At 39.7% G+C, this 24644-nt stretch overlaps 1 protein-coding gene across 1 annotated transcript in view; it reads right to left on the bottom strand.

Annotated features, from left to right (window-relative positions):
• Window positions 1-2370: 2370 nt before the first annotated feature.
• atxn7l2a (ataxin 7-like 2a) overlaps window positions 2371-24644 on the bottom strand; it is a 30247-nt gene continuing 7973 nt past the window's right edge. Inside the window, exons 4-10 of the mRNA XM_042498706.1 lie at window positions 23212-23468; window positions 21114-21196; window positions 17065-17276; window positions 14368-14548; window positions 10581-10702; window positions 6415-7384; window positions 2371-2508 (exon numbers count right to left, since the gene is read on the bottom strand). Of these exons, the coding sequence (XP_042354640.1) occupies window positions 2491-2508; window positions 6415-7384; window positions 10581-10702; window positions 14368-14548; window positions 17065-17276; window positions 21114-21196; window positions 23212-23468 (1843 nt within the window). The 3' untranslated portion in view covers window positions 2371-2490. The remainder of the gene's footprint in view (window positions 2509-6414; window positions 7385-10580; window positions 10703-14367; window positions 14549-17064; window positions 17277-21113; window positions 21197-23211; window positions 23469-24644) is intronic.

The following is a 24644-nucleotide window of genomic DNA, read 5'->3' as shown; positions in this document are numbered from 1 at the left end:
CTTGTTTTAGGTGCTGTTGTTATTTTTGCTTTTGTTGCTTGTTTTAGGTGCTGTTGTTATTTTTGCTTTTGTTGCTTGCTGGGTCTGTTTTTTTTTTGGTTTTTTTTGTTTGTTTGTTTGTTTCTTGCTAGTTTGCTTGCTTACTTTTTTAAAAAAGCTTGCTGGGTTGCATAAGGTTTGAATTATTGATGGTGCTGTCTAAATTTTCAATTGTACTTGTATAAAACTTAAGATAAAAAATGAAAAGAAAGAATAACATGGATGTGAGATTAATGACCCTTGACCAACAAAATCTTCAAATCAGTTCATTGTTGAGTCCAAATGGACATTTGTGCCAAATGTGAGGCATATGAGATTTTGCAGTCACAAGAATGGGACGTACATAAGTATGAAAAATCCCAAAACAATGCCTCTGGCCCCGGCTGTCACCAGCTTGGATGTTTGATGTCCAACACATCCTGTAGTGCTGTCTTTATTTTTATGTTCATTATTATATCTTAGTCAAAGCTGCAATACTCAGTTTATCTTCGAGGTGACGGTTATAAGTTAAGATGTCCAGCTGTTTTCCTCACCTTATTTAAAATATTTGCTGTTGTTGCATCTGGTGTCAGGTGCACTGTGTTATTCTTTACATTGAGCAAAGAGGGAACACATTTTGAACACAGCTTTAACAAAACCAAGTTGACATTCAAAATCAAGTATCTGAACTCAGCTGTAACACAGCAGTAATAATAATTTAAATATCCCGACATCACAGACACTTAACGATCAGTGGCTCATGGTGTGTTCCCCGTCACTGTTCATTCATGTCATTTTTTGATAATTTTGGCTGTGTTCATGCATATGGCACACATTTTGGCAAGATTTGTGTGTTTTTGTTTCATCTTGGAATTTCCAGCTCAGCTTCTACAATAAGCCTAAAATACACTGTAGAAAAAAAAAAGTTACATTCATACTGCTAAGTGCAAAATGTGTGTCACTGAAACCAATTCAAACAGACATTTTTGATCCCACAGCCACCAAAGCATAAAAACATGAATTGTATTATTTCTGGGTGTCATTCTGGGCTTTTGCCTTGGAATTGTCATTTTCACTGTCTTCCACCTCATGACATACTTAACCATATTTGGCATATGGAGAAAATACATGCTATTTCCACTACGTGCACTGGTATAATCAATGTTGCTGCCAATTACTGACATATCCCAGGCTGTGATCGTCCAAAAAAAACCCCAAACATCCGCTTTACATGTAGTGTACTGAAAACTATTCATTTTCTAAAATCTAAAAACAGTGGCATCATGACAAAAAACTAGCATTTAAAGGCTTAAAATCCTGGAAATTAATGAATATTTGATATTTATAAGGACTGATGGTTAAAAAAAAAAAACTCAATGAAAATAGACAATCATATTAATGTATAATATCTTTCATAGCCTGATTTTTAAACACACATTTTGTGTGCAGAGCAGAGTGAGTGTGAGTATTTGACACTGCACAAAAATTAATAATACATCAAAATACGTGTTGGTGCTAATCATTAACATATCCAAAGTTGTGATAATAAAAAAAATCTACTTTGCATGTATATTATTAAAAATAAATTTTTTTTTGTGTTATTTTTCTTTCATCTAAAAACATTGTGGCATAATGACAAAAGCCTGGCATTTAAATCGTTAAAATTCAGAAAGTTGATGAAAATTTTAATATTTCTGATAGAGACTGATGTTGGTTAAAAAAAATTAACTCAACAAAAGTAGAAAATAATATTAATGTATATTATTTTTGCTTGATTTTGAAAAGTGCATTTTGCGTGCAGAGCGATACGACTGTGTGATATTACAGCGGGCCCTAAGAGCAAAGTTCTAATGGAAAACCAAAAGTTTCCAAGGATGGAAATGTGTCAGGCTGAATTTGGGGGTGATCTGAAATAAAGTCACATCACATAGATTCAATTCGAGTTGAAACAAACAGATACAGAACACCAGTGGGCTTCTGTCACACTGTGCAGAGTTTACTGAAAGGAAATGTGGAATTTCGAGAGAAATCAAGAGTATGGAGAGTTAAAATATAATGTGCAGCCTTAAAAAAAGAAGTCATAAAAGCCAAGTGTAAAGGACATTTTTAATCCATTTTTATAAACCAACATATTTAATTTAGCAGCATAACCGGATGGTCTTGAGGTATTTCTAAATCCATACTCTGAATTTCAACCCCCCCACCCCCACCCCCACCCCACTCCCAATTCTCCCGCAGACATTCACACAGACTCACACATCCTGCTGTGATTCACACACCACCAGATTCATACTCCACACACACACACACACACACACACACGCACACGCACATGTACACGTACACATACACACACACACGCACATGTACACACACACACACACACGCACACACACACACTTGAGTCCTGTTGTCTCAGTCTTGGACCGAGCAGAGCTGGCTCCCTCAGAGTGGCTTGTAAGGCAGGCACACTTAATGGTGCAGTTTTGGCTGTGGCACAAAAGAAAGAGATTGAAATTGTTATTTTGGTTTTGACAGCTGGCCAGAGAATACACTTCAGAGCTGTATAACATGGGGAAGAAAAAAACAATCGGACATACACTCGGTCAGAAAATGTGGAAACAGAAGATCAGGAGGTCGGATTAAACACTTCTGTTATGTTTAGTGAATGTTGAACATTCAACTCATTCTAATTTTGGGGATGTGGGGAGCTACAGTAGGGCACTGGGGTGTCGCTGTGCCAAAATGTACGAGGACACCTTTGAAACCTGAGCGAATGGGTTTGATTTCTTTCAAAACATAGGAGGGTGACGAGCAACTTAACAAGAAATGGCCCAAAAATGACGACAGTGACCTTAAAATAAAAGTACTAAATAAATACATTGTTTTTATCTTCTTTTCTGTAACATAATTTTAAATATATAATTAAGAGAATTATAAATGTAGTTTTCTGGATTTTTCCCCCACAACTGTTTTTTAATAATATGTAATAATATCTTATAATACTCGCAGACAATTTTCCAATCATTTCTTTGTCACCTGTTCAAATTTCTTTGCAGTTTGCAGGACATTACTTGTTATGTTTTTTCCTGTTCTCAAAGAAATGAAACCAATTATCTCAGGTTTCAGAGATTTCAATGCTAGGGAAAGGTGTCTGAATGCAGCACAAGAAAACTGACTTTGATCCAGATGTTAAAGGGTTAAATATGGCCAAGTCGCCCTGTATTCTGGGTAGATTTCCACTGAAAATACAGACCTGAGTAGGCTTTAGCTTCAGGCTGCTAACCTCATAGTTACGTGACTTATGAAGAGTTAGTGGGTCTTTTTAAAACAGAAGATATACATGTTAAGAAGGTTACTGCAGTCTCTATCAGGTCACTGATTGTTGCCACAGAAACGCAGCTCTCAGCTGAGAGACAGCCTTACGGTAAGGTGACAAAGTTTTTAGACCTAAAGTTTATCCATTTCTAATGTTTTGAAAGTGACGTGTTGGACTTTTCCAAAAGTAGAGCCAAAGGCCTCTGCACACCAAGTCCGTAGTTTTCTTTTTTTTATTTTAAAGATTATTTTTTAGTGCTTTTCATGCCTTTATTGTGTAGGACAGGTGAAGCGTGAAAAGGGGAGAGAGACGGGATGACATGCAGCAAAGGGCCGAGGCCGGAATCAAACTCGCGGCTGCTGCAGCGAGGACTTAGCCTCCATACATGGGGCTCCTGCTCTATCCACTGAGCCCCCGGGTGCCCCAAGTATGTATTTTTCATTGCAAAATTCTCAAATTTATATATAAATACGACCTCACGTGTTAATGACATTTGAACATTAACTCCAAGAATCAAGATAAGTTTTCAAAACAGGTTTGATTTTTTTTTTTAATTTCAGGATTAATTTCTGGTGGAAATTGGGGGTCTTTTTTGTAAGACGTAAAAAACTTGGTATCACTTTTATATAACCATAATTGTCCATAGGACAGACCGGTGCTCTGGCTCACAGGATGCAGACTGTGTGTGTAAATCTGCCACTGGTCGCCTGTTTCGCACAGAACTCTCCCCCTCCACTTTCTCTTGGCTAATGTTGCCTTCAAGTGCACCTCAGAAGTATCGCATTTATGAGTTACGAGCACATGAACAGCCCTCCAAAGTCGTAGTTACGAGTAGGAAATTGGGAAATTGCGATGATACCAGAGCTGCTAAGTTGTGACGTTTGCACTATGTTTCAGGACAGCAAAAATAACGGAAATCACGTAAACAGTGTCAACAATCAACAGGTGAAATATATATATTTTGATATTTTGTTATTTACTATGACAACAGGAACATAAAGCCTGCTAGTTAAGCAAATATTAGCTAATTAAAATGCTATGTAAGCTTATTAGAAAATTAAAACATCAGTTACATCCTGATGCCCATCCAATGTGCTTCATTCAGCTGCTGAAGCCAAAAGGTGCTACTTGCGTTGAGTAAAACATCAGCCACGAAAGAACAACCTTTTTACTTCTAGCATCCATGTTTGTTGGTTTTTTTTCTGATCAGAGCACTTGAATGTGGGTATGTTGTAATTATGACTGCACAACTGGGAAGTAGGAAATTTCTGAGGAGCATGTGAAGGCAGTATTAGTGGCGATTAGACGATTGTGACTGGTTTAAAGAACTGCAAACAACAAAGTGTTTTTTTTGTCCCTTAGTGGAATTACGATGGCTTCAGCCGGACAGACCTTTCTCCAACACTGAAACAGAGCTAAAACTGAGTGTGGTGATGTATCTGGCTCTGTGAGACTAACGCTGCTCTCAAAAGTTAGTGTGTTGCTCCCTTGCAGGACAGCAGCTGTGGTCAGTTTGGATTCACAACATTTAGTTCATTCCAATGATAAATTAGAGCCTGTTTATACCTGGTATTAACCATTTGAAACCTAAGCAAATTGGCTTAATTTCTTTCAAAACTATGGAAGGAAGGCAATAAGCAACTTAACAAGTTATGACCCAAAATGTGTCAAATGTAAAAACAAAAAAACAAAAAAAAATAGCCTGCTTTTTTGGGGATAATTTTCTAATAATTTTCTCTCTCTTTTTAAAACTCATTTTCAGGTCATTTTTTGTCACCTTTTTTAATTTCTTGATATGTGGGGACTAGGGTTGCAAATCTCAAGCACACTTTAATTTTAATGATGCAATTGATAAATCGTTTTTTGAAAAAACAAACAAACATATAAAACGTTTTCTTATTTTGCTCGTTTCAAAGAATACCAAATGCATTTTTTCCTCAAACAAAGCCCACAGCAACAGGACAGCATCGCCTAAAGATTAACTGATGAAATGTCACATATTTGAATTCATTCTTAACGACTGATTAATCAATCGTTGATTAATTGTTATAATCCCTAGTGGGGACATTTCTTTCCAAATAGCTTATTGCATTTGTTCCAATCACTCAAAGCACTCGTTTTGGTGGTCTGGCACACATTTGTTCACATATCTTTTGTGGTGTAAACACAAAGGCATGCTGACGCATCCCCAGCATGGGCCACATCATCAGTGCAGGAAGTTGTGGTTGTTTTGGGGACAGCGCACTAACATTACAGCGTGCCCTTATTATGACGAGCTGGATGACGTGTTGCGAGACGTCTATTGTTTTGCCCTCTGGAAGGAGACATGTTGGCTAAATGAGACTTTTCAAGGCTGTTTTTGTAAAAGTACAATATTGGTGTCAGATGGGCATGGAAATGTCCTGCTAATTGTAAAAAAAAAAAAAAAAATGGTAAAAGGTGATAAGAAAAAGACCTGAAAATTATCAAATGACTAAGAAAAAATATCAAGAAAACTATATTTATATTTATTACAATTCCATATTTAAAATTAGGTTACAGTAAACGAAATGTCATTCATTTATACTTAACTTTAAACTTAATTTTATTTTAGCACTTTTTTCAGGTAATTTCCATTTTTTTTATTCTTTTACTTTTCTTCACTTTGTTTTTGTTTGGTTTTTCAGCTGATTTTCTTGTAACTTAAAAAAAACCAAACATTTCTTGCTTTTTTTGGTCATTTTTTATGTAATTGCTCATTGTTTTTGAACGAAATCAAGCCGGTTTGCTCGGGTTTCAAAGGGTTAAAGTAAAGGATCAGTCACAGATCAAGAAGTGATGATAAGAAAAGAAAAACAATCGGGGTCGGTCGTGCTCGTGTGACTGGCAGCGCTCATCGTCTGCCTCTGCTTGGCCTGGAGAAGCCGTGCGGGCTGTACAGTCTGACTTTCAGTACAAATCATCACCATGAAAACAACACGGACACCAACAATACAGTCTAGCAGGAGAATTCTGCATATTGTAGCTTAAACTGCAACATCATTTTCTCCTGTCATCCTGTGTGCTTCATTCTGTGTTTTTCTCTCATCCAAACTCACCTTCTGTGTGCCCAGTTTCTTCTCCACGCCTCCAGCCAGCCCCCCGCCTTTACTGTCCTTCCATGGGTAGAAGTTAGAGCGCGGAGAGGGGGAGGAGGAGGAGGAGGTGGCAGAGCTGGAAGAGGAGGAGGGCAGACGGTGCGCCGAGGGTTTGGAGGATGGCGAGTGCTCCTCCATGCCGCCCCCCTTGCGTTTCTTCACAAGCCCCTGGTGCTCAAAACCCCTCCCGCTGCCCTGCCCGTGAAGTCCTGAGTCCCCCACGCCGCCCCGGCTGCTGTGGGAGTTGTTTGTGGCGGAGGTGGGGTCCGGGGGTGATGAATGGCCCAGAGGAGCATGTGTTCGTCTGTAGGTCCACACCGCCTTGGCGGCTGGTGAGTGGGACTCTGAGGGGGAGGGCTGGGGGCGGGGTTTGCTGCTGGGGGAAAGCGTGCCGTTAGTCTGTCCATGTGGGAGAGGCGAGGGAATGGGGGGTTTAGAAGAAGAAGATGAGGAGGAGGCAGCAGAAGGTGGGCGGCCCCGGTCCTGGAGGATGATGCAGTTCCTGTCGGGGCCTGAGTGTTCCCCTTCCTGGGATGGGGCTTTCCGTTTGCGGAGGGCAGCGGCGGTGGCGGCCTCCTCTCGCAGCTTCAGCATCTGCTTGCTGGGACGCCCCACGGGGTTCTTGGGTCGGCCACCACCCGCCTGACGCACCGTCACCGGCTTGCCCGGAGATACCATGTGGCCAGCACCAGTGCTGCTCCCGCTGCTCCCCGAGTTCTCCGATTGTATGGCTGTCGAGGGTCTCCCTGGACCACGACTGGAGGAGGAGGAGGAGGAGGATGCGGTTTTGAGGGAGGAGCTGATATGACTTCCTGTGCGAACCTTAGAATGCAATGAAGAAGACGAAGTGGCGGCTATGGAGGAGGGAGACGAAGAAGTGATGGTCTTGGCAGAAGGTGGAGACTGAAGGTCTGTGGCTTGAGGTATTTTCCTGGATTTTAAGAGAAAAAATCCATAAATCAATAATCAAACTGACAACAGATCAGAATCAAGATTGCCAACAGTGTTTTATAAAATGACAAGAATATGAGGCATTAGAACGGAAGCGTTTTCACTACTGACTGAAATGTGCAAGTCGTAACAAGCTCAGTATCGACTGTGCAGTTTAGTTTTCTTTGAGTAGACACTATTTCCTGTATTAAATCTGAATATTGTTAATCATATAATACATATACCTATTTTTTTATTCTAAATCTTTTAATAAAATACCATGCTGATTGGCTGGTCCATTAAAATCATGAATGGGAAACTTTTAACTTCTGTCGGCAGCCTACTGTGGTTCTAATGCTGCCTTCACGTGCTCCTCGGAAATATTGTATTTATGAGTTAAGGGCAGATGATCGGCCCTACAAAGTCGTAATTACGGGTGAGAAACGTTGCCGTTTTGTGACGTTTGCGTGACATTTCAGGGCAGCAGAAAAGGCGGAAAACATGGAAATAGTGTCGACAATCGACAGTAAAAAGTTTTTTCCAAGTAGCCATCATTTTCTTTTAGGAGTTGCACATTTTAGTATAAGTAGCTATTAGCTGTAGCAAGCATACTTTGAACTATAGGCCAGGCCAGTGCACTAACACTGATAACATTGTAACACGAGGTGCCATCTTGACGTCATAATTGCATAAACATGGCGGGCAAAAGTCAATGTTTGGTCAATGGTAACACATTGTTTTAGTAATTCACATATTAAATATGAAGTTTTGATTGCACGTTAAGTGTAATATGGTTTTAATGTTAACTGCTGCCCATGTTGAGTAAACTAGTACAAATATTAAAAAGTAACAACTTGGTGCTACATTACCAGCTTTCTCTTGCTGGTTTAATAATTCTGACTGTGAGTTATGTTGAAAATACACCAAGCAGCACCTCACCCTCAGGCTGCATGGTATGGCTGTAAAATAATAGCAAAATGTTTTTAGGCTATATCGGTATACATGGTATCTCAATATTGAAATCTCCTCTAAACTAATGCAAACTACTACAATAAAAAAATATTAAATGAACATCAGTTACAACCACTGACTGCTTATCGCAGGCCGCACTGCGCTGCAGCTTGTTGTGTTTTCGGTTAAGTTTACCAGAATGTTTAAAAAATGTCCTGTGATTTAAACACTGCTTCTCCTTTTTGCACCCCTATTAAGAACTGAGGCTTTCATACAGAAAACACAGCACAACAAAATGCAAAATAAAATGTGATGCATTAGTTTCTGTGTTGTTTTTGTGCTTTACTATCCTTTTATATTCCATTGGTTTGGTTTAAAGTGCGTCTTGACATTGGCCTGGTGGGGGGCATATTGTATGTTCTTATTCTTTTTTGATATTTTGGAACCCTATTTAAGGTCTGCAGTCTGCACTGGTCACCAAATATGTGTGATAATCTTAATACAATAAAGCTGCAGAGTGCCAATCTTATTTCAGGAGCAGAGTTGTGGCTGATTGCACAGATTGTCAATGTTAACTGCAGCACTCTGATGATCCGAACCCCCGTTTTTTTCCAATGAGCTTTTTTTCTTATGTGCCTGTTAACGCAGTCAGTCAGTCTCCATCTTCCTGCCAACTTCACAGACTCTTCACCACTGCTATTCTGGGCAGCAGAGAACACCATCTGCTTCATCTACTGGTGACTAAGCAGTGGGTTACACTCAAGTTTATCTGCTAGTGTTACCAAAGCCCAGCATCTGATGCAACTCGTCCGGTTTTCAGTGGGTGAGAATCTAAAAAGAAACCTAAATTGGATGGAGGCGAAAGAGAGTGGTACATTTGATGCTACCAATTGTCATTTGCAACAAAGCATTCTAAAAACGTTCCCGGTGATCGGCAAAATTCAACTAAGTGATCCGGATGGTAACAATGCATTTGCATTAGTGGGCTGAACATTTGTGGCGTAGGCATGTCGCCCACATGACACTGACAGCTCAGTTTTATCAGAGACTGACACCAGTTCAATATACTGGACAGGAGGCAGAGGCAATGCAAACCTTTGGTTACCATGTGGCTCTACGTTCAACTCATTTTGTTCAATTGATAAACCAAACTGTGTAGAAAAATATATTCAAACATAGCAAAGCAGGTTGGAAAATGCCCTGTTTGGTATCAGTTGTGAAACACTAGTGAATCTAGTCAGGGTACCTGCAGTGGAAAACACAATACTGAACCTGACTTACAAGTCAATTTCCTAAAATATAGCACCTGGGATTAATGGCCCGCTGACTGGAGGGTGGGAACTATCAGTATATTTACATGCATTTAGGCAAACTTTGGGGTAGAAAACCACTACGTCATGTACATATAGTCAAACAGGGCTGAGCAAACTCTGCCTTCATTGATTGGTTTCATACTACTTAAAAAAATCAATATCAGTTTAAGTGATCCCCAACAGGGACGTCGTATCAAAAACTCCACTGAGAAAAAACGTCATTTTACTCCACTGAACGGCGGAGCTGCTGCTCTATTGCTGCCACCATCAGCTGTTGTGGAAGCTAAAGAGGAGACAATATTCAAATATTGTGTACTTTTAAACTCATATTGATGTTTTTTTCTTTGGTAAAATATGTTTTGCTGCAGCCTCGTCCACAGCAGGACATCGTTAGCTTTGATGCTGGTGTTGTGGGACTGTACTTTATCAGAGGAGGGGGGTGGCTGGGGTGTGACTCTTTTATTCAAAATAAATACAAAATATTACCTTTTCAAGTTGTATGTCCCTCACCTAGGCCAAAATTAAAAACAAGTCTCTCCTCAGTGCTTACATTTTAAATTGCGTGGTGACTTGCAGCACGTTCAGAATTTGATCAATTCAATTTAGTGCTATTTCAATCGGACAAACAAGTTTATATATATTTTAAAAGTCCAGTTATAGTCGGACTAATAAAATAATTCCACTTTTTCTAACATCATGTAAACGTACTGACTGTTTCCATAGCAAAGCTGTTGGGTTTGGACAGCACCCCCCAAATATTCCCCCCAAAAAAGGCAAATATTGTTAAAACAGGTTAAAAATATACCAAAGGATGTGATCTTCAAGGGTTAAAAAAAGGCATTTTGCATTTCATCTCGACTTTGAGAATTAGCAACATTAAAGCAGAGCAAAGCCAAAAGTGGCTGAGCAGGAATGTGAGCTCAAGTTTCTTACTTCCAGAGATGAGCGCTGATGTGCTGCTCCAGCATGCTGCTGAGAGCCGACCTCAGGTGATGAAGTCTCCTGTCAAAAGTGTAGATGCCGTGACCCAGTGCGTGGCTGCCAAACGAACACACCTGCAGAAAGAAGACTTGTTGTTAAGCTGTTGCAGCCGAGTGTCTCTTCCTGTTATCTGTAGCAGTGGTGACTTAAAAGCAAATCCATCGTCTGAAATCCTGCGTTATTCTGCAGTCTCACTGTTATAGTCAAATCACCTTTCACTGGTGTTTTGGCTCTGTTTTGATGTTTTTCTGGAGAAAACAATTTGAAAACCTTAACCTGCAGGGAATAACTACACCAGTTCTCAGTGAAATGCATAGTTACTATGCATCAACTTCATTAACCCTTAGGGCCTGCTTTAATGTAACATAAGTACACTTGAATGGCTCTGTGCACAAAATGTGCTTTTCAAAATCAAGCTTTAAAGAATATTATACATTATTATTTCGTACTTATTTGAGTTAATTTTGAGAATTTTAACCTTTTAAATGCCAGGTTTTTGTCATGATGTCACTATGTTTTTAAGATGAAAAAAAAATACTTTTTCAATATACTGCATGCAAAGTAAATATTTTTTTGATGATCACAGCCTGGATTGTCAATGATTTGCAGCAACATTGATTGTAACAGTGCGTCTAGTGGAAATAGCATGGGTTTTCTCCATATGCCAGAAATGGTAAAAATGACATCACCAGCTGGAAAATAGTAAATTCCAAGGCAAAAGCCCAGAATGACACCCAGAAATAATACAATGCATGTTTTTATGCTTTGATGGCTGTGGGATCAAAAATGTCAGTTTGAATGGGTTTCAATTGCACATTTTTTTGCACTTAACAATGTGAATATAACAATTTTATCTGCACAGTGTATTTTAGACTTGTTGTAGGAGCTGAGCTGGAAATTCCACAATTAAACAAAAATGCACAACCTTGCCTAAATTGAAGCCATATGCATGAACACAGCCAACGTTATCAAAATATGAAGAACGAAAAGCATGTAAAATGTACCGAACAGTCCCTAAGGGTTAAATAATAAATGTAGGTATTATTTTAGTTAAATATAAAACCACTTTTCTTTTGACTCCTTTATCTTCTGACTGAGCATCTGAAAATAAAGATGATGAGCAATGGATTGCTGTAAAGATACATGAAGATTACAGCTTTAAAATGTCCATTGTCCAAGTCTATTATATTATTGATGTAACATGAAAGTAGTGACATTAAGACAAGCCAAGATAATTCTCTGACACAACTGTCAATAGCGGTAAGGTACAGAGAGCTCCCCTTTTTTTTCTGCCGAGGACCTGCAGGAAGGTTTAGCTGGCACTGAAAGAGCAGTGCATCAGTCAACTGGGCAGCAACAGGATTTACCACAATCAGTAATCACAAGGAAAAGTCACCTGTGATCTCATCACAAGAGACAATATCCTCAGTGTGCAACACAACACTCAGAGTCTTTACAGAACAAAAGTACTGCGGTCTGAAGACAAATCTGCAGAGACGACATCTGACAAAAAGCACGGGAGCAGATCTAGTATGCTGTGCAGCTGTGCTGTTTTAATGGATTTTAGTATCTAAATCAATACTTTGGAAAATGACGATGATAGAATATGCCTAGAGTAGCTCTGAGTTCAGGCTGTTAAGGTTTGTTTTGCAGCAGCAGGTGACAGAAACAAGTTTAATGGGATGCTGGCGTTCTTTGGTGTCTGCTTTGCTAACATGTTCTGTTGTTTCAGCAACACAGCAAGCCATGAACACTTGATAGTCATTGTTTGCCAGGGTCATATTTCTGAAATTAATTTCAAGGCATTTTGCCAACACGATGTCAGAAAATTATAAATGCTAATTTAAACAACTAAATAAATCAATAAAATTCAGGAATTTGCACTGGCCTCTTAAGGTCTCGAGCTAAAATACTGTCAAAAATCTGTCCGGCTTTCAAATATACGTGTTTGCAAGGAAAACAATGAATAGTTTTGGCAGGAAATCCCTGGTTCTCTTCTCCAGTTGTATAAGTTGTCTCCTGGCATTGATTAGAGCCTCATCTTTGTTTATAAAAATCATATATTTTTCCATGAAAAAAAATCCCTTCATGTCTTAGGCCCCGAATGCACCAAAGCACTTTTTTCTGACCTGGAAACACCCAGCTACAATTGTTTTAGAGCTCTTTAGAGCTGAGATGCTTTGGTAGTGTCTGGTTGCTATGATATGGAATATCTGCGGAAGTAAGCCTGTTGGCACAATGTAGAGTACCTGCTCTGTGGATGAGGGGAAGGCTATAGCAAGCAGGGAGAGAGGACGGACCCGCAGGTCTGCGTGGCTTCATGGGAGGAAAAGATAAAGTATATGAACAGATTTCTGCTGCATTGTTGTTGTTGTTCAGCACTTGTAAATGCAGTTTTGTCTTTGTGGAATTTGTCTGTCCTCTTCTGTAACTGAACAGTAGAAGTGATGGTGAGCAGCGCAGCGTTTTAGCTCTGTTTACCTTTTTTCAACACTTTCCAACACAGAAAAAAAGCCCAACCAGCAGTGCTCACCATAAAATTCATGCCCTGCACCTGATCTCGCTGTCAGCGTTTGCAGGACCCTAAAAATGGCTTAGATGTAACTCTTTGCATAATTTAGTATGCGCAGGTCTAACATGCAAATTGCTCACTGTCTCAGGGGCCATTTACTTGGCATCAGTTCTTGCATGAATTTTTGTTGAGGTTTGGCTTTTTTCACATGACAACAGCTTTTTGGGGGCCTGAAAACACAAACTTTAAAAACCATCACCATCCTGTGAGAATGGTGAAGTCACAGCCGCACTTCGCGCATGCACATTATGTCTCAGATAAATAGCCATATGCGAGTAGGACAACAATAACAACAATGCCGGACTACCTAACTGTTTGTATCGCTGACTTCACTGAGTTTACTAAAGATCCTCCAGCAAAATTTAGATTGTCGGTTCTCATGCGTGAGTTTGACATCGTCTTCTTGTTTGTTTACACTCACCGCTCGGCAGAAGATAGTCTTCATGCTTAGGCACTTGGTGTTCTTCTATGGTGTTTAATTACACTGCCAACTACTGGCCTGGCATGCAAACTACAGTGTTTTTGGTTGTTTTGTGGATCCGTGTACATGAGAAACATTTTCAAAATGTTATCACACAGCAGACTTTTTTTAAAACATGGAGGGAAGACTTTTTCTAATTTTAGTAGTGCTGTCCCCTCTATCTCAACCAAATCTACCTCCTCACCTTTGATTCTGCCCTTCACTCTCCACAAGGTTAGAAACATAACTAACATATAACAAGTGCCTTCAGTGTGACCACATTAGCATAAAGCTAATAATGTGTTCCTGATGTTGAAAAAAACCTTGTTCCCTTCTTCACCAGCTTTGGCAAGTTTAAGTGAAGTAAAACTTTGCAAAATACTGTTAAGTAGCTACACCTGCTTTTCTTCTGATACTCTTCAATTAAATAGTATTATGCCAACGATATGGCAGGCCCCATCCCACCAGTTGATAGTTTGGTTTCTTAGCTGAGTGACATATGAAACCCTGGAAGTCTGACTCCATGTTTTGTAGACTGTCATCGGTACACCCCAGTTCCAAGACAGAAGCTCTCAGCCATGGAGCGCTGACTACTTATTTCTCTCATGATGTGTCTTGTAGCATATAAAAGAACATGGTATAGACATGTTAACAAGCTTATAAATCATTGAAGGTGATCTTTAAAAACCAAAGTACAAACTGCTCACCGCTAATGGTCTGGGATGTGCAGCTGACGAAGGGAGCTCCACAAGCTCCTCGGGTCCTTCTGCCTCACTTTCATCGCTGGAGATTCGTCCATGGACGAGAGGTGAGGGGGCTCGCAGACTCCCGTCATCCTGCCGCTGCTTCTCCTCCTCCGCGTTGCTCTCGGCCACAGCTGTCGACCGACTGCAAAACAAACAAATTTGACTTTCAGATATTCTGTTTAGTGATCTCTCTAATGGTCATGTACAAGAATATACTGATGCTCACTGTCTCACAATGACTACCTGTGCCACGTGTGTCACTAAAATCCAGGAACATTAACCGGTAGGGACTGTTTAGTGCACTTTACGAGCTTTTCAGTCTTCATTTTTTTGATCATTTTGGCTGTGTTCATGCATATGGCATACATTTTGGCAAGATTGTGTTTTTCTGGTTAATCTTGAAATTTCCAGCTCAGCAACAAAATGTCTGAAATACACTGTGGAAACTAAATTGTTACATTCAGACTGTTAAGTGCAAAAAATGCTCCTCTGAAACCCATTCAAACTGACATTTTTGATCCCACACAGGTGCATTGTGCGTGCAGATCAGTATGAGTGTGAGTATTTGCCCGTTGACATCCTGATTTTTTAATTAATTAATTATTTATTTTTTGTTGTCTTTGGCGTACTCCTTGCTCCTGTCTGCTGTTGATTTGTGTATTTTTGTAGGTCTGCAGGCTGTTGAAACTGAATTGCTCTTTGGGATGAATTAAATTGTTTGAATTAAATTGAAGCATTTGACACTGCACAAAAAAAAAATAATATATAAGGTTCTATGTTGCTGTTAATCACAAACAACCTGAAAATTAATTTTAAACATAGGAGAGTGAGAGAAAGAGAGAAAAAATATGAGAAAATGACCCCCCCCCCCCCAAAAAAAGGGTAAAATGTCCAGAAACTATTTACATGATTAGAAGAACTTTATGTTCAAAATATGTTACAGAATCTAGAATACTTTTTAAAAAATGTTTGTACTTTTTTCAGTTCATCAACTTATTTTACTTGCAACTTTTAAGGTAATTTTTATGTATGTTGTTATGTAATGTTTATGTATGTTTTATGTAACTGTTTACTAATTTCTTAATAATTTTTGGGTCATTTCCTGTTAAGTTGCTCATTATGTTCTTTCCCCCATTTTTGTAAGAATTTAAGTTGGTTTGCTCTGGTTTTAAAGGGTTAAACGTATTTTAATGGTCAGTGTGAATGGGTTAACAGCCACCCTCCCACCCTGACCTGTCAGCCTTTGGTAAACAGGTGTCTCTGCAGGGAGAGGAGTTTTTGTGATGGGTGTTGTTAATCTGCTGATGTTGACATTTAGCATCTTTATTTAGAGAAAGCGTAATAGAGAAACAGTGCAGGAAAACATGAGTGAGTGTGTGAGAACTGACAGTAGCTATAGGTGTGATGATTATGTCATGAAACTGCTGATAATTCTTTGGTTTAATCTTGAAGTAATTAGAACTGCAGACTGTCTGAATGTTTACAGCTTCAGTTTAACCTTGACAGTCAGCAGGTCATTTGGGGGCTGAACACTGGTTAATTAGATATGTAACATACTCACTTCTGCTGTATGTTGGGAGTACAAGTAATCTTGGTCAATAGTATTTTTTGCCTTTCTTTCAGTAGCTGACCCTGATAAAGTAGCTACTGTCATATAATTAAGTTGGATACACAATTTTTATCATAACATTTGATAAAATACATATAGAAGGACATTTTAAAAAAGTACTTTAAAATAAATTTTTAAAAAGTATTGTTAGAATTAAATAAATCAAAGTGGGATCAATGGTGCTTTCATTTAGAAGGGCCTCACTCATCTCAGGCACTAAGTGTTGGTGTTTATGTTGTGGCCTTGAAGCTTTCGGTCAACAGTTGGATGTTAGCGTTAGCAGACAGTTATACAGATACCACGGCGCTTTTAACCGTGTAGATACATTCACTGTGAGCAGGCAACAAACTAACAGCTCTCCAGTTCATATAGTAATAATATTTGCAAATTGCACTAGTGCTCCATAGTTCTGCTTTGTGTATGTGTGTGTGTGAGAGAGAGGCAGAGAGCCAAGGGGAGAGAGCGAGAGAACTGAAACGCAGATGGCTTATAAAAACAACTAAACACTTCATACTTGATACTCGCGACAGTTATTTTATACATCGCATGAGGAACAAACTGCAATACCTCGAGTATATGTGATATATCACCCACCCCTAAGCTGAATCTAAATTTCTAACACCAAATCATTACCCCGCACCACTAACGTTAGAACCCACGTGTTGCAAAACTCCGTCCTCCTCTGCTTCTGATTGGTTAGTCATGTTTGTTAGGTTGAGAGCGAGAGCTGTGTTCCTGTCCTGCCATTTTAGATGAACTCCTTTGCCATGAACATGTAAACTGCATCCACAACAAACCTTAGTGGATTACATTTTTACCTCCACTCACCCAAAGCCTTACACCGGAGATCCAGCACAGTGCAGGAGGACTTTAAGCCCTGAACAAATCAACACATGCTGAGCAGCTGTGAGTGTGGTATGGAGGGTCAAATGAGCGCTCTTCACAGAGGATAAAGTTCAGAGCATGTGTACCACATCCACGCACCTGGTTTTGATGCGTGCAGGTTTTGAGGTTAATTAAACATCACAGCTTCAGTAAGGTTCACTTACCTGAAAGCAGGGAGGCTGGCCAGAGGCCTCCTGCAGTGCGGGGCCCCAGCCTGCTCCCTTGGGGCCTCTGGGCTGGGGGATCGTCCAGTGGAGGAGCCTCCCTCCAGGGATTGAGCCCCTTTCTCACGGACCTTGGTCTTCAGTTCTGCCACCAGCTGGTCAAAGTTCTTGCTGCGGCCCACCACTTTCCTTCGCTGGTGGATGGAGTGGATCTGAGGAGCAGGACAGGGGATACCAGCATTTAGTCACTATTTCTTTTAGATTGTCTTCATTTTGACGAAATGGCTAAAACTTGTATCTGGTGAGTGTTATAAAATTATGCACTGGCCTGCCAAATGAGAGGGTTGGCAATATAATAATTCTCAGGATGCTTCACTTGAGCTGTGAAGGTGCTTCCAAACAGCACCGCTGCGACTGCCGCCCAGAGACACTGATGATCTGTTCTTTGAACAGGCTGCAGCAGGATGCAACTCCCCTGCAGCCGCTGTACCCTAACATGAGTTCTACCAAGAACCTGCAGCAAGGGCTACAGGTTCTACCTACTCTAGTGTCGCCGTGCAGCCAAATACAGTGGACTGTAGGTAAAACGGAGAAATGGAGGAGCTAAGGGAGAAGGTGGAGGAGAAGAGGATACACAAGGGGGAGAAGCACAAGAAGAAAAAGAAAAAAAAGTCCAGGTAAAGGAAGAAGCAGCACAGGAGAAGGAAGCACCAGAAGAAGCAGCAGTAGCACCAGAAAAAGAAGAAGCACAAGAGGAGGAGGAGGAGGAGAAAGAAGAAGCAGAGGAGGAGATACAAGAAGCAACAGGAGAAGTATGAGAGGAATAAGAAGAGGCAGAAGAAGAAGGAAAAGAAGAGGAGGACGGCACATGAAGTGCTTAAGTTTTTATATTTCTGTCAACTCATTTTTACTTCACTACATTTCCTGAATAAAATGTATGTTTACTTCGAAACATTGCCCTTAAGCATTTGAGTTACTACGAATGAGGGAAGGAAGAGAGGAAGGAAGGAGATGGACAGATGATTGAGGAAATGGAAATGAAGGTAAAATTGGATTTTGTTCTTTAAATCCTTTAGGATGTGAAGACCTCACTTTTCTTGAAGCATCATGTATTCTGCATTTTTAAGGAGGTGTATGTTACAAAGAAGTAAACATCATAATTTGCAATACAGTACATTTCATATCAAAAGATTACTTTTGATACCTAAGTACAGTGCATATCATATATTATATCTTTAACTTCTACCAAAGTCATTTTCTTGTTGACATCTGTACTTTTCCTCAAATAAGGCTTTCAGGAATTTTCTCGACCGCTGGTATTAAGTAACATGGATTACATATGCTCATCGCACATTACAAGTTGTATGTGACGTCTGCAATGGCCATGTGTTTTTTCCATCACTGATATTTCGCCTTACTTTAGAGTGTTATTCAGCCTCCTTCCTGACAAGCTATGAATGACATGGTTGGTATGAGGTCTTTCAGTTTTATATGATACCAGTATCATCACTCTGGCTTAAAACTCAGGCCAGTACAGCCTCTTAAAGAGGGGAATGTCAGACAGCGGTAAACATGATTTTAAACAAAAAATGCTGCGTTATATACACATCACACTTTGAAACCTGGATTGACATCACTATTTCTTGTACTGATTTCAGATGCCATTCACAACATTTAGACCACTGAATCCTGAGAAACTTGGTGCAGTTTCTTTCAAAATTGTCTAGGGAAAAAAAAGGTAGGGAAAAACTGTAGTTAATATTATCATAATTATGTTTTTAAAATGCTGTTATATAATTATTACAATTTGTTAAGAACATTTTTCAGAGCAAATTTCAGGCAATTTCCTTGTACTTTCTACGAATTTCTTGCTAATTTTTGGGTCATTTATTTACTCACTCACTGTCTTCTTCACTCCATTTTTGAAAGAATTCAGGCTGATTTGCTCTGGTTTAAAAGAGTTAATCGCCTCACAATTAACACATTAATACTGACAGCTCTACTATTTTTTTAAATGACACACACTCTGTCAGAAAACAAATTCATTAATTATTTTTAGCAAGAGTGTCAAGTGTTTTACAAATTCTTTCAATGGAGCACACTCAGGAGGCTTTATCAAGTAGCTGTTATTGTTATAATTATGCATCACTGTCTGGCTTATAAACACACACACTCATTTCCATCACTCTAAATGAATAGTTAAATGCCTCGCTGACATATTTCCTTCCTAGTAGCCGGTGGGAGAGAAAACACAGCCGCCCACTGAGTGTGTTCACCTACAGAGCAGGTGGAAGATGCAGCCTGTTTTCCTGCGTGTCTTTCCCGACACTCCTGTCATTTCCTGTTAATCAGGTCATCCTGTCTCTACTCTGCTGGATGTGGCCTCTCACACTCACTTCCTCCTTCACACACACCAGCCACCATATATGGACTCTTCCTGTGCTGGGAGCCATTTTCACCACTCAGTATCAGTCGGTGCTCATCAGCAGCACAGAGCAATGACTGCAGTGGAATTCATTTGAGAACATCTACTCTGACGTCACAGCGTTATCACTGCTTTTTTTCACACTTGCTCTTTCAATAGTGGTTTTATTTTCTTCACTGTATGACTGTAATCCCTTCATGTAATTTGAGAGTGAGATAATGTAAAGATCTTTACGGTATCTAACAAAGAGATCGCACTGGTTTTTGTGCAAACTGTTACACGAGGACCCTGTGATTCCCTGAGGTGGAGCCAGGCCATCAGATGTTGTATCCTAACTTTTACTGCAAATTTTAACTAATTAAATGAAGAAAGCTTAATGAATAGAACTCATGCAAATACCTTTACACAACACACAAAAAAAAATCTGGTGGAAAACTAGATTGACAATCAGTTCTTCTTCATAGATGGAGCTGTTAGTACCCTTGAATGATGTTAAAAAATCTAAACCTAGACTTTTAAAATACATGTAAACATTTTAGTCTAGCTGAAATCGCACTGAATCGAATTTCTTGAAATCGGACTAAAACAGCAAGATAGTTTGAAAGTCGAGCTATTCCATCATGTAAACACCTCAGTCGGACTGTATCTGTAAGTATTGTGCGTCTACTCCTCAGGCCTTCAATGTCTGACCTGTTTTGCTGCCCCCTCCCTCCCTTATAAGTGACAAACTTTTTCTAACATTATGTAAACCTACTGATAGGTAAATGTAACAGTACAAGTAGTTCAAGTACACAATAAGTAAGTAGTATACTGTTGAACTGCATGTTTTTCCAATGTTGGCACTATGAGTTAGAATGGCAATCTGATTTCATTATTCTCTTATCTAAACATCAGAATACATCTGTAGCTGTTTGGGCCCAGTGTGTTCCTTTGGACCAAAAAAGTGCAGTGTCAAGTGTGAGGTTGTTCATATAAACAGTTCTTGGGAAAGTTGACCAAGCAATCAGCCTGTTCCAAACAGGCATGTTTGGAACAGGCACTGCACTAGTTGATGTAAATGACAGAGAAACATATTGCTATTAGTCTTTATAGCCCACTCAAAATCGAACTTTTTCAGAAAAATAAAAATCTTCTCAGAAAAAACGGATAAAAGTCAAAAATCACTTAAAGATTAATCACTTAGACCATGGGACAGCCAGTCACTAATAGGCTATATACTGACAATTGCTTGTCTCTGAAGTAAACAGCAGTTAATATTCTAGAATCTGCAATTCATTTTTTTTTTCTCTACTGCAGATGGATTTCTGTTAGCTCTCAACTATCTGATAAAGGTGCAAAAAAAAAAAATCTGACTTGTTGGCTGTCCCTGTGAGTAATAAAGAGACTACAAACTCACAACCTACGTTCCGGCTCTCATGAGTTGCATTAGATTAAAACCAAGGGTTATAAAACTGGATCCTGACATTAAGACTCAACCTTTTACTGGACTACAGAGAGCATCGAGAGAGAACATGAAAACAAGAAAAGGAGAGAAATGAGAAAGAAGAGACTGTACGGATGTGAGAATCTGAGGCACGAGAAGTAGCACGTTTGACTGGTGAAGCAGAGTGTGTTTGGAGCTTACATTGCATGTGAGGAGCCGAGTGCAGACCTTCTTCCTGTCAGGGTCAAGGACGCCGCAGTGTTTGTCCAAGTCACACTCCCTCTCTGAGGAAACACAGAGAGCATCTTGGCTACAGCATCACGCGGTCAACAACACATCAAAACATCTCTAAACCCCCACAGAGTGCTGCCAATAATGCCAACAAACACCCCCCAAAAATAAAAACATTTACATTTTATACATTTTCACCACACTGTGTTTTACGAGCTGAAAGTGTTTTTGTCCACACAGGAGGTGATTCAGCCATGTTTGTCAGTGAGGATAGGCTATTTTAATCAATACAGCTGTCTAACACAGGCTGCATAACGGTGTGCGTTTCAGTTGCACTTTACATGTATAACCACAACCTGAGGCGTCTTTTTGAACATCGTACGTGTATAACGACAGTGACTGCCCCTGAAAGCATTCTGTTCAGACACTAGGGCGGCTACCCAGCTACACTAAAGGTGAAAACTCTCCATAAAATAGAAATAAAGTAATGAAGTGTAAATATGGGGTTTATTTGTTCAGCCTGTATTTACCATATCATACCATATGCAATGCAAGGCAAGTTTGCTTACATGCACCCTTCAGACACAAGGCAATTCAAAGTGCCTTACAGGGGCACAGAAATTCATGAAATACAATGCATTAAGAAAGCATTAAAATTGCATTCAAACACTTGAGGTCTTCGGTCTATTTAGCTCTTTGTTTCCAGGTATTCAGAGTTTGTTCCACAGGTGGGGAGCAGAGAAACTAGGGCCACCTTTAGACAAGAATGGCCCTAGAAAAAAGTCTTTCCTTTGCATTTAAAAAAAAAAATCCATGTTCGCATACTATTGTGAAAGCAGTCCCCGTGCACACTGATCCACAAAAACAACCAAAAACGCTGGAGTATGCATGCCAGGCCATTAGCTGGTGGTGTAACAACGCGCCTGCAAAAGGAGCGGCTGTGACGCCACCGTATCTACTGTATTTTTTTTTTTAAAAAAAAGCAACCTGACTGTCACTCTTTATTTGTCACCCACTTCCATTTTGAAAAATGGTTTAAAGTTTCAATTATAATAAAACTGTTGTTCAACTGAAAAATACCGTTTTCATTCCTTTGAGGGTCATTGTGACTGATAATAACTAAAATAAATATGTAATACTTTATACCTTGATACCATGAAATCATGCTGTCTTCTGAGATGGTTTTCGTACTGTGAGGAGCTCATACGGTTGCAACCCTTTTGTTGTCACATGCCTTTAGCTACGTGTGCTCCCACCTATCTGCTGATTAACTTAAATTTCAGAAAATATTTTTTCCAGTAATATCATCAAAACTTGCATGAAAGCATGTAGTCCTTTGGCTCAGACAGTGCACAAGTGTGGGCACTAGTGTGGGCTGCACATGTGATGGCAGAATTTTACTGAATTCCTATTTAATGGGATGCTGGCAAATGATCTGTGCATGTGCTGGCAGAGGGTGCTGCTGAATGCACTGAATGGCTACAATTCAATCAAATGGACATACTTTCAACCACAACATGCCAGAGGACCCAGTACTGCTTTTTAAATAACACGATTTACCTTTGCAGCCTGGAAAGACAGTGTCATGTGTGTTCAGACAAACATTAAAAAACAAACACACACACTCGTCAGTTCAGTGAGACCACTACGTCCACAGTGGGAAAAAAAGCAGGGTCCTAGTTCATGCACAAATCCATCCTTGGTAGATTAACTTTAAACCTAAACAGCATATTCCCACTGTTTGCTTTTCGTCTGTCAAGACAGTGATAGACTGTCGTCATGACAACTTTTCAGAGTTGTAAAAACCCCTTTTCATTGCATTCCTATATTGGCTAAGCAATATGGCTTCATAATAATATTGCAAAATTTTCTGGCTTTATCTCGACACTATATATACAAATATATATAATATTTTTTTATTTTCCTCTCAAAACGTATGTTGCTACTATTTATACTAGATAATAGGGATATGACCAATCTAATTAGAAAGTAAAAATGATCATTAAATAAACTACACAACAACCGCTTAGTCTTTCCACATTACACACTTGTCTCCATTTGTACTCACTGGAGGCCACTTTGTTGTAGGGTCTAGGGATCCGGTGGCCTGGCACTGCAGAGGCCAGAGGCGAGTCCTTCCTCTGGCTCTGGGTGGGGGGTCTGTCACTAGGTGACGGCCTGCCAGGCGGGGTGCCTCCGTGCGGCCAAGGTGGATCTCTGAGTGATGGAGGTGGAGAGCTCATCGGAGGCTCCAGAGGCGGCGGCTGCTTGAATACTGATGACTCTGTCTGGCTGCTGTGGGAGGGCTTCTCCAGCGGGGAATGTCTGGTTGATGGAAGAAGAACAGCAAATTCAAATGTGAGCTTTTAAACTTTTAACAAAACTCACAAAATGCAGCAACAACAAAAACAACTTTTTAAAATAAATGTTGCTAATTTGGTTGTAAAATGGCAGCAGTGCGATGATCCCTGACCTGTAAGCCATTCAATTTTCACTGACTGAAATGAGAGGCAGTAAAATCTGCAACCCCAATTTGGCTGCTTATTATCAGTACTTCTATTTAGTGATTATGAATAGCAAAAAAAATCAAGACATATGATGTAATGTAAAGTAATCTGCCTCTTAAAAGGAAGCTTGTCCTTGCTGCTGTCACCAAAACACTTGCTCATGGCGGAAATTGTTGAGTCTCTGTAAATTAAAGAATATGGTTTCGACAAGCTCTATATGAAAAGTGTCCTGATATAAGTTTTTTGACGATTTGGCGCTGTATAAATGTATAAAAGGCCTTAATTTGCTTGGACTATTAAAAACAAACGCTTAAAAACAGCAAGAAGTGTTTTTTCTTTGGTTGTGTGCCAGACTATTTCCTGGCCTTCCTGGCAGAAGTTACTGCTCCTGCTCAAGTAATAGACCAACACATAATCCCCTGAACGTTGCAATTTATTGTTAATACAGTTGGATTTTGGGGCAAATTGAACAAACAATAGATAATGTGTTGATTATTATGCTTTACAAATGCTGATAGATTTTGTTTTTTTACCCTCCATTTCCACTGTTAGGGCTAAACTAAGCTCACTGGCTGATAAGGCTGTCTCTGTCCACACCAGAACAAATAAAGGACTTCAAAAGCTTGCTGGCGTAAGCGATCTTTAGCATGCTTCCTTCGTCGCAAAGAAAGTTAAGGCCACATTTAGACGAGAACAGCCCTACCAAAATCGGAAAAGTCTTTCCTTTGAATTTAAAAAAAAAAAAAAAATCTTGTTCATATAACATTGTGAAAACAATCCTCGTGTACACGGATCCACAAAAATAACTGAGGGGGTTTAACATTATGGATCTGTGCAAAATTTAGGTGATATTTTCAAAATGTTGATAAACACAATTGTGAGATGACTGTGTTTCCATTGAGTGATGTTCTGTGACTTCTCCTCTGGTGATAACATCCCAAGAAGCATGGTGATGGATGTTCAAAACATTAGCAGCTTTATTTCTGTTGCAGCC

This window comes from Plectropomus leopardus, chromosome 2 (assembly GCF_008729295.1).
Source record: "Plectropomus leopardus isolate mb chromosome 2, YSFRI_Pleo_2.0, whole genome shotgun sequence".
Classification (NCBI taxonomy): Eukaryota; Metazoa; Chordata; class Actinopteri; order Perciformes; family Serranidae; genus Plectropomus; species Plectropomus leopardus.
The sequence above is the reverse complement of the archived record's forward strand: the minus strand, read 5'-3'. Positions and strand labels throughout refer to the sequence as shown.